At 42.2% G+C, this 12,022-nt stretch overlaps 1 protein-coding gene across 1 annotated transcript in view; it reads right to left on the bottom strand.

Annotated features, from left to right (window-relative positions):
- ARSG (arylsulfatase G) overlaps positions 1-12,022 on the bottom strand; it is a 148,893-nt gene that overhangs the window by 4,324 nt on the left and 132,547 nt on the right. The window contains exon 11 of the mRNA XM_054975854.1: positions 55-145. Within this exon, the coding sequence (XP_054831829.1) occupies positions 55-145 (91 nt within the window). The remainder of the gene's footprint in view (positions 1-54; positions 146-12,022) is intronic.

Below are 12,022 nucleotides of genomic sequence, written 5' to 3'. Positions count from 1 at the left end.
AAAATTAATGTTTCACTCTAGCTTCTAAAAACCCTCACGAATATGAAAACATACCTGTGATGTAAAATGCCTTGTACTGATTTAACCGAAGAGTTTGCAGGTGCCCATATTTTCCCGCTGCTCCACTGTTGGGATGAAATAATGTCTAGAGGAAATAAGAATCCGAAAGATTAGGAGTATGGTCCTTCCACTTAGCAAAGCAAACTTAGCTAAACGCACCTACTCCAATTAAATCCTATGCTACATTTTGTCTTTGCTGCCCAAAATGGTAGCTGTGCATCTAGTTCATCTTCCTCATGTGATGACATTTAGGGTCAAAACGACATATGACATTGGAGATCAATGATGGGATCTTCTAAAGTGCTTTCTTATCTCAAACAGCATCCATGGTTTAATATATAAATCTTAAAGTAACCACACATCATTTAAGAAAGCAACATCTAATAATTTTATTATTGGCTTCTTATTCCTGGATGTGGGTGTGTTTTGTATAATATTACATTGACCACTGTGGATGGCCTTTAGGGGCCGAAACGCTGACAAGTGTCCAACCTGTGTCATTCGTCACTTGTAGTTTGGCCATCAGTCGTTTCCTCTCCAAGCTAAACACACTGAGCGCCTTCAACCTTTCCTCATACGATTTGGTCTCCAGACCCCTCACCACCTTTGTTGCCCTCCTTTGGACACGTTCCAGCTTGTCTATATCCTTCTGAAAATTTAGTTTCTTAAGATTCTTGGGAAGACTCGTATATGTATTTTTTTCTTGATTTTAGAACACAACAAAATGTAAATTCTCATGCACCAACCCAGAAATATGTTGCAACTTGGGATTCTGGGAAAAAATAGATTCTCAAGCAGCTTTCAGATGCTATGAAAGTGAAGGCTATCGTCCTGCTTTAAAATGCTAAATATATGATATAAAATATAGATACTTGTTTATATACAGAACTACAAAAAAGCATAAACACCGTACACCATTGTAAGACTGTTGTATTACCTCTGATGTCCAAATATGGTAAGAGTATACATTCTGCTTCAACATTTAGACAACACTAACAGTGCAATCCTAAGCAGAATTACAGCCTTCTAAGGGCATTGAAGTCAAAGGGCTTAGGCGGTTATAACTCTGCTCTGGATTGCACTGTCAATCATGAATGGTCTCTGTCCAGCAAATTAGAAGAGAACAAGCAAAAGGCTGCATAATTTTTCCTCTCTGTGCCACAAAGATGACAACAAGAAGACAGGAAATCCCCTCTAGCTGTAGTTACAGTCTAGCTGGTGGCTCCAATATCTAAGAGATCATTACAGGACATGCCGGGTCAGCCACAGACACATAGCTTCACAATGACTTCACGCCTCTTGCCCGAGACGCATAAATTGTCCTTTTGCTCCATTTCCATTCCATGGCACGCTCAGCTTCTTCCGACAGTCTGCATCAAAGTTCCCACATCTAATGACGAATGGGGGAGTTAGCAATTCATGATGACTACTCATCTGGAAGGAAACATAACAATAAAGCAGAGGCAGACATCTCCACTCAGCATCCCAGAGCATCTGTCAGTCTCCCTTTGGCACAGTGGCCTTTGCACATGGGGATGAGTCACGAGAGCATCTTTTACTGGGAAGATGCTGGTGTTATTCACAAGCATTTCCACTAAGCTGAAAACGAGCGGCATCTGTTGGAAACAGTGGGGTAGCAATCAGGTCAAGAATAGTAACAGCACCCCTCACGTCTGACTTGCAATACAATATCTTTGCTGGTGTTTCAGTTTCCGTGAAATAATGTAGACCCATATTACTTCATCATTCAGACTTATACTCTTCTTATGGCCAAGCTACAAGTGACAAAAGGCACAGTTTGGAAACTTGTCAGCTTCCCTCAAGTTTTTATGGGAAATGTAGGCATCCTGGTCTTGCAGCTTGGCTCTCCGACTGCTGTCCAGTGGACTTTTCAACTGTCACTTGTCCAAAATTCCGCCAAGCTGCCTACATTTCCCGCCAAAACTTGAGGGAAGCTGACAAGTGTCCAACCTGTGCCTTTTGTCACTTGTAGTTCCGCACTAAGTGGCTATTTTCCTTGGAATAAATCCTCTGATCTCCAGGAATTGAAGGGTCAGCTGTAAACTGACAATATCAGACCTAACTTCAACTTATTAAGGAAGGGAAAAATAAACCCTGTCCTTACATTTCATACCACATGTGAGTTTTCTTCTGTATGAAGTTTTCCTCTGCCTGTGTTTATTAGGAGGGATAAAAAAGGATCATCAGAGCAAATGCTTTTCTGTTGATCTGTTGCAGTAGAAACTTGAATATATCAAGAGAGGATCTCTTGAACACTGCAGTAAACCATGTGCTTCAATGAGCACTGCCTGATTTTTCTGCGGGAGAAAGGTAATGCTGGGGTATACTGTTAGCATCATTCTTAGTGCCACTCTTATTAATACATTTGGGGTCAGGAATAGTGATGCTCTGGGGTTAGGTTGTCTAGAGATACTGGCTGATTCCGCACACGTTGGATAATGCACTTTCAATGCACTTTAGCAATCGTTTAGAAGTGGATTTTTTGTTTCACACACAAAAAATTCAGTTCCAAATGGTCTCTAAAGAGGATTGGAAGTGCATTATCCAGCGTGTGCGGAATCAGCAACTGTCTAAGCAAGTCTGCTTTCCTGGAACAAATAGCATGAATTACCTTTAGTCATCTGTTTTGTGGGTGCTGTGATATGGTACAGCTTGTTGCCCTTTCCCACTTGCTTGTAGGGTGCTGAGATCTGCATTTTGGGAGAGGTTCCGCGGGGAACTCAAAACAGCTTACAAATAAACACAAAATACAAACGGCCCTTCTAGTCTCTTCCCACCTGTAATTCCATGGCACTGCACTTTGGGGGCTGTTCTCCTGTTTCACGTTCAGCATCTGAACCAGCAACTAAAAAACAGAACAGGAGGTGGCACGCTAACGCACCAACCAATAGCAAGTGCTGAATGAGTAGCAGGAAAGTGAGATGTGTGAAACACGGAGCTGTCAGGATGCTGTCACTTGCTTTTCATAGCCCTGGCCACAGTCATCTATAGCTAACAGATGAACAGAAATTCAGGAAGTAATTTTAGAGAGAGAGAGAGATCATAAACACTCATTGTTTTCAGTGAGATTTGGTGGATCTTTCCACTGAGGTCCCCGTCATTCCTAATCCCCCTAACCTGATCTATAACTTGCACTTCGGTTTTAAGCTTTTCGTAATTTGGCTAGAACCTTCGGTAGACATGCCTTCAGCCTAGGCTTTGCTGTCCGCTCCGAGCCCACTTGCGGGGAGAGTGGGGTATACTTTTAATAAAATAAAAATAAATTAATTAAAGTCTGGCCCCAACATTTATTTCTTTAAAGAAATGTGACAATCCTAAGAGAGGGCGATATAAAAGCGAAGATGAAAAACCAGGAATGGAAATTCTTAGGTTATGTATGATATCCAAAACATAAATCTTGTGCTAAGAAAAGGGTAAAGAAGAAACAGAGATGGGATTGTGGGACCTACTATGCATTTCCTAAAATTGTAGGGAAATAAGGATGCATCTGGAATTAAACTACCCACCATTGGGAGGGCACCAGGACAAATGATTGTGTGAAAGTGTTCATTCTCCTACATTGGTCTTTGATGTTTTGAAGGCTTTTACCCACAACGTATTTCTTGCCATTTATCAGATTATAGTTTGTGAGTGTTTTAATACTACTTTTAAAAATCACTTCTCAATACTTTAAAATCACTCCTGAGCTCGCTCGCGGGGAGGGCGGACTAGACATTCTGTTGTTGTTGTTGTTGACGACGACAAACGACGATGATAACAACATTAGTGGCACTTTCACAAAGAGACATTTCTGCCAACCCAGTATATTTTTATCCTGTCCTTTCTCCAAGGAACTCAGGGAAGCAACCATTGTTCTCATCTCCCCATTTTACCCACACAACAACCCTGAGAAGTTGATTAACCTGAATGTGTGTGATTGACTACCAAAGCTGACTTAAGGGAATGGGTTTACAAAGAGGATGCCCTAATGGATAAATTTTTAATCAGTAATACAAAATTTGCTCCACGGTATAAAACCTTCAAAAAAGACCATACTAGAGCACGTTATCTGACTGACATCACAGTCTATAAGCTCAGAGTAGCATTTACATCATTACGCTTCCAGTCTATGCCAACTGAGATGCTGCTCGGGTGATTCCAAAAAACCCCCATCCATCAGCGTATATGTATCTGTGATGGAACCTCAATTGAAGATTTACCACACTATGTTTTACACTGTCCCCTATACCAGGAACCAAGGGGAAAATTTCTCGCGAATATCTGGTCTCCATCTTCTGTCTGATGTTGATAAACTAAATTTTATACTTTCAGATACAGACCCTTTTATTTCAAACAGGATGGCCCTCTATGCCCTGGCTGCTAGGAAAATAAGGGCAAATGTGGCAACCAGGAAAGTAAACATCTGATACAGATTGTCTTATAAGCTGCTAGAAACTGTATTGTCGAAGGCTTTCACGGCCGGAGAACGATGGTTGTTGGGGGTTTTCCGGGCTGTCTTGCCGTGGTCTTGGCATTGTAGTTCCTGACGTTTCGCCAGCAGCTGTGGCTGGCATCTTCAGAGGTGTAGCACCAAAAGACAGAGATCTCTCAGTGTCACAGTGTGGACCTACATCTTTTCCACACTGTGACACTGAGAGATCTCTGTCTTTTGGTGCTACACCTCTGAAGATGCCAGCCACAGCTGCTGGCGAAACGTCAGGAACTACAATGCCAAGACCACGGCAAGACAGCCCGGAAAACCCCCAACAACCACTGCTAGAAACTACTTGGTTTCAATGTTGTTAACTTTTACATTTTAGGTAAAATGCATTTTATAATAATTTTATTTATATGTATGTGATTGTATCTGTATTCTTGTATTTTTTTGCTTTTAATGGCTTTGGATTGTGAAGGCCTATGGCCATATGCAATGAATTCATTCAAAAGACTACCAAAGATCACTAACTTAATTTCATGGCAGGGTATGGATTTGAACCTAGGTCTCTCCAGTTCTAGTCCTACACGCTAACCTCTACCTTAAGATAGTCCATTTTCTGGGATTTGAATCGAATCAAATACCTTTATTGGCATAACAGGACATACTCCCTGCACAGTGAGCAAGGAGACAACAACAACAACAATAAATCTCTTGCCCCATCACTTAAACCATTCTTCTCTTCAATGCACAACAAAGAAATTTAGCCACAGACTCAATGATCCCAGCATTATGTGTGGATAGTAAAAGGCATGTTTTACTGACATCCGACTGACCTTCATGATTTTGAAGCAAAGGTTCTAGATAAATGGTGCAGATATCACAATACAATAAGGAGTACAGGAGAACGTATTCAGTACTTCCTATATCCCTCAAGCCACAGACACAATGCCTTGTGGAGTAAGGAATTTTCTTAAACCTCCCATGGAGTACCGCAGAAGGAAGAACATTAAAGCGCGCTAACATAAATGCTCTCCGAAGGTGAGGGGAAGTCAAACCAGAAAAATACTCTGCCAAAGAACCATTAGAGGAAATCCCCCATCTCATAGGGGAACATCTACCAGAGGCGAGGCTCCTAAGTTCTTGCATCTCAATATCTACAAGTCTTTGTTTAATCAAAGCAAATGCAGACCTCTTGGAAAGAAAAACTAATTCATTAAGGCAAAGCCCGATTACAGAGATTTTTTTTTCTATATCAGCTAACCATGCAGAAGACTGGGATTCAGTTAGCATGTACGCAATAAGACTATTGGGGCTGCATTTTCTGGGATTTGAGGTGCCCTAGAACACATGAGTGCTGAAATCTTATAAGAACCCAATTATGAGATTTCCCTAATCCTTATGCACATAAAATTGCATCTTCTTTTTCTTGAGATTGCTTTATGCATCTTTCATTAAGCAATAATAGAAAAACTGGCACCGCTGGAAATATTCCATGAGACCTTGTTTTAGGAGGATTTGAGATCCTTAAGCACTGGAAGTGTAAATTATGTGGCGTGAATAAGAGTTCCTCTCAAATAGTTCCTTTCAAATAGATTATGTTTTTCTGGATATTTGAAATCACTCTCATGACTGGAAAACCCATCACATTTTAAGCTATTGGCTGCTGTATCAAGAGGCAATTTTTGCATTTACTAAAATGTGGTTTCACGAAATTCACAAGAGACATCTAGGAATGTGCTTGGAGTAACTATAGCTCCTCTTGGGCGCTAACTTGAGACAGATGAAAATTATTTGGGGATCAAATGAATGTTTCCATGGAGTACCTACTACTGAAACATGTATTGTTTGTTAAACTCATCACAGTCTTCAGAAAACTGCTGCTTCGAATCCAAACTTGCCACTCACACCTAATAGGAATATCAAGGCTAAACTCCGCTTCTGTTTGTGAATGAAACTTGAAATTGTGGGAAGTCAAGAAGATTCAGTCATTACTCTTGCCCCTCTAACCATGGTTCAGAAGGGATGCCTACGTTTTTGTTTTATTTTGAACAGCCTACCTACCTATGTGTTTAACCTTATTTTTAAAAAGGGAGACACATTTTTAAAACTGCTCCAGGGATCGGGAGAGCTGCCTTAGAAACATCACCGTCACCAGCAAATGAACATTATCAAAGTCCTCTTTCGCTGCACATATGAGTAACTGTTGAAAAGGTATGTTTTATCGGTTCACACTGAGGCCACCTCTAAACTGGCTCTACCCGTTTTTAAATGTTATATCTGTTTTCCCTCTCAGAGGTGACAATGGGGGTCGATTTGATAGATTGCAAAGCCAGAGAAATCAGTCAGCTGCCATACCGAATCCTGATACAACGCATTTTGGATAATGATCAAGAATTTATGCATAGGTAAAAACCATCTTCAGCCTTCCTCTAACCTGAGTGGCTCTTTCTCCAACAGAACCATTTGATACAAGGCAAACAAACTGGCAGTGTGAAAAAAAGGCAAGTCTATTTTCCACTCTGCTCGAGCAACCTTGGCCTACCTTTTCTTGCCTTCTTTCTTTGGCTTATACCATCATGGTCACCTGCCCTGGTGAGAAACTTGAACACAGCTCTTCTTCAATGGGAGCATAGATTGTTACTAACCCTTATAGTTATGGGGCCTAAAACTGGGCTCTGTCTCCAACTGTGTGAATTGTCCCCTGAGAATGCTGTTGCCAGGAGGATTTTAGGGCTTGGGTTCTGCTGGACCAGCGCAGGCTGGACGCTCCTCCTCCTCCAAGTAATCCCACCTCCACTGCGTCCTGCGCCCGGTGCCAACCCAGCTTGCCGGTAAGTCGTCAAGCTTCCTTTTGCCAGGAGCATTTTAGGGCTTGGATTTTGGAATGCTAAATAGTCCTTGCCTTTTTTAGGCCAAAACATATCTGAAGAATAGCATTGTGGGGAGGGGCAGGGAAGAATTTAAAATAACCATAAGATTGCTGTTCAAGTGAATTTTTTTGCTAGCCTGCAATGGAAACATTATAAATAAACTAAATCTGTAAGAAAGGCACATAGTTAGAAGTTGTTCCTCAAGACAACAGAATTCAGTATTTGCTTTCCATCTAAACTGTGCGATCCTCTTAGAGCTCTGAAGTAAATGGGGAAGTACTTTGTTCAGCGTCCCATCTATTGGAAATTTTACCAACACCCTGAGACAAAGGCAAAGCAGGAAACTAGTAACTATTTGGTGGGGATAACCAAAAAGACAAAAAAATATGACCAGCTTGGTGTTATGAATTGCTAGAAAAGAAAGCAGTGAACTCCATTCTGAAAGAGTAACGTTCCAAAATTCATCCAGTAATCTGGAAAAACCAACAAGAATGATCAGACACTTGTAGCGCAATGTAATTATGGCAGAAAAAAATATAACAATTTGCAACAGCCAGAACTATAAAGAAATTAAGATTTGTCGAAGGCTTTCACGGCCGGAGAACGATGGTTGTTGTGGGTTTTCCGGGCTGTATTGCCGTGGTCTTGGCATTGTAGTTCCTGACGTTTCGCCAGCAGCTGTGGCTGGCATCTTCGGAGGTGTAGCACCAAAAGACACCTCTGAAGATGCCAGCCACAGCTGCTGGCGAAACGTCAGGAACTACAATGCCAAGACCACGGCAATACAGCCAGGAAAACCCACAACAACCAAATTAAGATTAATTTATTAATTTATTTTTAAAAAGGAAACTGGTCTAAAAAGTTTGCATCAGGATGTTTATATCATCCTGGTGAAGTGCTCTCAACATCTTCCAAACACAGTAAATAAAGAGAGCATATTTTTGTTTTACTGTGTGAGGAAGCTTGGAGGGATAACTGAATATGGCACCATAGAGAATGGGTGTATGGTAAGGCACAGGCCCAAGGGATTGCTGTCAAGAGGCATACCTCTTCCCAGGGCTTTTTTTCAGCTGGAACGCGGTGGAACAGAGTTCCGCTTGGTGTAGAGGGCAATCTCAACTCCCCTCTGTCTGGAGATCAGGGGGGCGGGGCCACCAGCCATGTGACCATTTTCGCCAAGGGCAATTTAAACTTTAAAAAAGCTCCCTCCTTGTTCCAGCTGACCCAAAGTGACATCATTGTGCGCTCCTGGGAGCGTGCACACACTTTGCACCACCTCCCGCCTCCCCCAGGGGTACCACCTCCCACCAAGAGTTGCCCCCTGTGCTGGCAACCCACTGAGTTCCACCACCTCTTTTCTCAGAAAAAAAGCCCTGCCTCTTCCTAAAATATAATATGTAGGATAAGAGGTGCATTATTAGTAGTTTGTTTGGGGATCCTAGGAAACCATGGAGCACAACGTAAAGGATTACCTGTCACGCCCTACCTTCTGAGATATGGGAGTAGATCTCCTTAGAGAAGGTGCTAAATGACAGGTTTATATTTCAGTTAGGATTCTAGAGCAGAAGGCTGAACATAAGAAGTTGTGTTACAATGAGTCAGAGCCAAACTAGACATTATGTGTGACATGAGCTGCTGTACAGCTCTGTGTGCAGATAAAGTTTGACATGTGTAGAACGCACGTGAAGCTGCCTTATAATAAATCAGAGCCCTGGTCCATCAAGGTCAGTATTGTCTACTCAGACTGTTCGTAGCTCTCCAGGTCTCAGGCAGAGGTCTTTCATATCACCTATTCTGGCCCTTTTTAACTGGACAAGCTGGGGATTGAACCTGGGACCTCCTACATGTAAAGCAGATGCTCTTCCACTGAGCCACAGCTTCTCCCATCAACACATCAGGATGCACATAGCAAAACACATCATTTGCCTCCTGGTCTAATCAAGACATGACTTACAGGTGGGAGAGGATAGCTGAAGGTTGGGCAGAGCTTATACCTATCTTTGCAGCTTTCTTCACAACTATAAGGAATCCAAACTCAGCAGCTGGAGCTTGGTTTGACCATGTTGATGAAACCTCAGTATAGGTTAACTTTGATGAAGACATTTTCCAGAACTGTTATTTCAAATAAACTGGCCAATTTCATCTTAAAAACCACTAACACCAGCACACAAATACATCATTAAAACAACATAAAAACTGAACTTAAAATGAATACAACAGATAAAAACAACAGTTAAAACATTGGGGAGGGAGGAGGAATCACTGAAGGAATGCCAAGCAAAACAACTCATATATTGTCAAAAGCTTTCACGGCTACACCTCTGAAGATGCCAGTCACAGATGCTGGCAAAACGTCAGGAACTACAATGCCAAGACCATGGCTATACAGCCCAGAAAATCCACAACAACCAAAACAACTCATGGCTGAAGTTGTCAACAGAAGGGGACAGGCAAATGTCCCGGGGAAGAGGGTTCTAGACTTTCGGTGCCCCAACTGAGAAGGCCCTTCTCCCGGGTAGCTAACTGCATAATCTCAGAAGGCAGAGCCTCTGAAGATGACAGCAGTGGCCAGGCGGTTTCATAAGGGAGTAGGTTATGATGAGAGCCAGTTTGGTGTAGTGGTTAAGAGCGCAGGACTCTAATCTGGAGAACCAGGTTTGATTCGCCACTCCTCCACTTGAAGCCAGCTGGGTGACCTTGGGTCAGTCACAGCTTCTCAGAGCTCTCTCGGCCCCACCCACCTCACAGGGTGATTGTTGATGTGGGGATAATTATAACATATTTTGTAATTCGCTGTGAGAGAGTGTTAAGTTGTCCTGAAGGGTGGTATATAAATTGAATGTTGTTGTTGTAATCTAGTTGTCACTGCTTTTTTGTATATTGTGACTGCACAGCTTGGGCTGGCACAACCCTGATATAATGGGGGAAGGAGATGGAGGGAGAGCTCAGTGGGAGACCTCTGAGGTAAAATGCTCTCTGGACTGAATGCTGTCCTCTGGTCTCGCCCTCTGGTCTTTACTTTCCTTAATTTTAAACACCAGTCTCCACAATATCAATAAAGGGGGGGGTAGCATGTAACTTTGTATTCCCTAAAGGGTTTTTATTTGCAGCCCTAACAATGCGGTACTTGACAGTGAGGTAGGCTTGCCAGCTCCCTGCCCCCACCTGCCACCCCCTGGCCCTACTCACCTGGCCAGTAGGGGGGAGGCACGGAGTAGAGGAGATGCGTACTTGCACCCTCTTGTGCTCTCCCATGCCAGAAAATGACATCATTTTCCAGTGTGATGGAGAAGCTCTGATTCATGCCGAGGCCCAATTCATTACAACTTGGAGGCAGTTTTTAATTAATTGGGCTTTGGTGTGACCTGCAGTTTCCCATCAGCCAGTTTGGTGTAGTGGTTAAGAGCGCAGGACTCTAATCTGGAGAGCCGGGTTTGATTCCCCACTCCTCCACTTGAAGCCAGCTGGGTGACCTTGGGTCAGTCACAGCTTCTCAGAGCTCTCTCAGCCCCAGTCACCACACAGGGTGTTTTGTTGTGGGGGTAATAATGACATACTTTGTAAACTGCTCTGAGTGGGCATTAAGTTGTCCTGAAGGGCGGTATATAAATTGAATGTTATTATTATTATTATTATCATGCCAGAAAATGACAATATTTTCTGTCATGAGGGGGGAACATGGGAGGTGAGTAACCTACTGCTTCTGCCCTCCACACACACACTTTGGCCCCAGAGGAACTTGGCAACCCAAGTGGTTAGAAACCTCTTTCTCACAGCTCTTTTGACTTGATTTGACAGCACACAGTTGGGACAGAATAAGAACTAAAGATTTATTTACATGAATTAAGTTGTAGAAACAGTGAAAGATTTATTTATTTATTTATTTATTTTTCAAAGGCAGCCCTACACAGAATGTAATACAGTAATCTAACCTAGATATAAACAAGGCCATGTACCACAGTGGCGAGATCTTTCCTGCCCAGTTAAGGCCACAACTGGTTAGCTGGTTGAAGCTGGAAAAAGGCACCCCTGGCCATCACTATCACCGGCTTAGTGAGATTCCAGTACCTCTGAGTGAAAATATAAAACTAATCAGGCAGAACTTCATAAACAAAACTGACTGCACTATACTTCTGTCAATTGTACATGTTTTGGAAACAGCTTTCCAACAGACCGTCTCAGGATAGCAATTAAAATAATTTAATTCAAATATTGGGCTTTGATTAAAATACTGGGAAAATTTTAAGTTTTGGTAATAACCTTTATTATTCATTCTAGGTTGTGCACTGAGGAGCTTGGTTTTTATTCGCCAGTTAACACTGGTGATTTACCTACAATTTCAGCAATGCAGTATAATGAATGCATTTAATGAATAGGTAACGTTCCCAAAAGAAAAACCTGAAAGTTAGCAAGATGAAATTGGACATCTCAGGTTGATGGTGCTTGTCATGTATCTGTCACTCAGCACAAAGTTCCACAGTCTTTTTCTGTTTGAAGTAACAAACAATTTTGGTTCTGGAAATATGGCAAATTTAGAACCTATTCAGCTTTATGGCACAGGTTGCACAAATATTTAATTAACTAGTAACAAAGACCGTTGTGGGGAAAAATGCAACGGGCTCTAGAAAGGGGAGGGCAGGCAGGCGGGCATTGC

This window comes from Eublepharis macularius, chromosome 4, assembly GCF_028583425.1.
Source record: "Eublepharis macularius isolate TG4126 chromosome 4, MPM_Emac_v1.0, whole genome shotgun sequence".
In the NCBI taxonomy this organism is placed as follows: domain Eukaryota; kingdom Metazoa; phylum Chordata; class Lepidosauria; order Squamata; family Eublepharidae; genus Eublepharis; species Eublepharis macularius.
The sequence above is the reverse complement of the archived record's forward strand: the minus strand, read 5'-3'. Positions and strand labels throughout refer to the sequence as shown.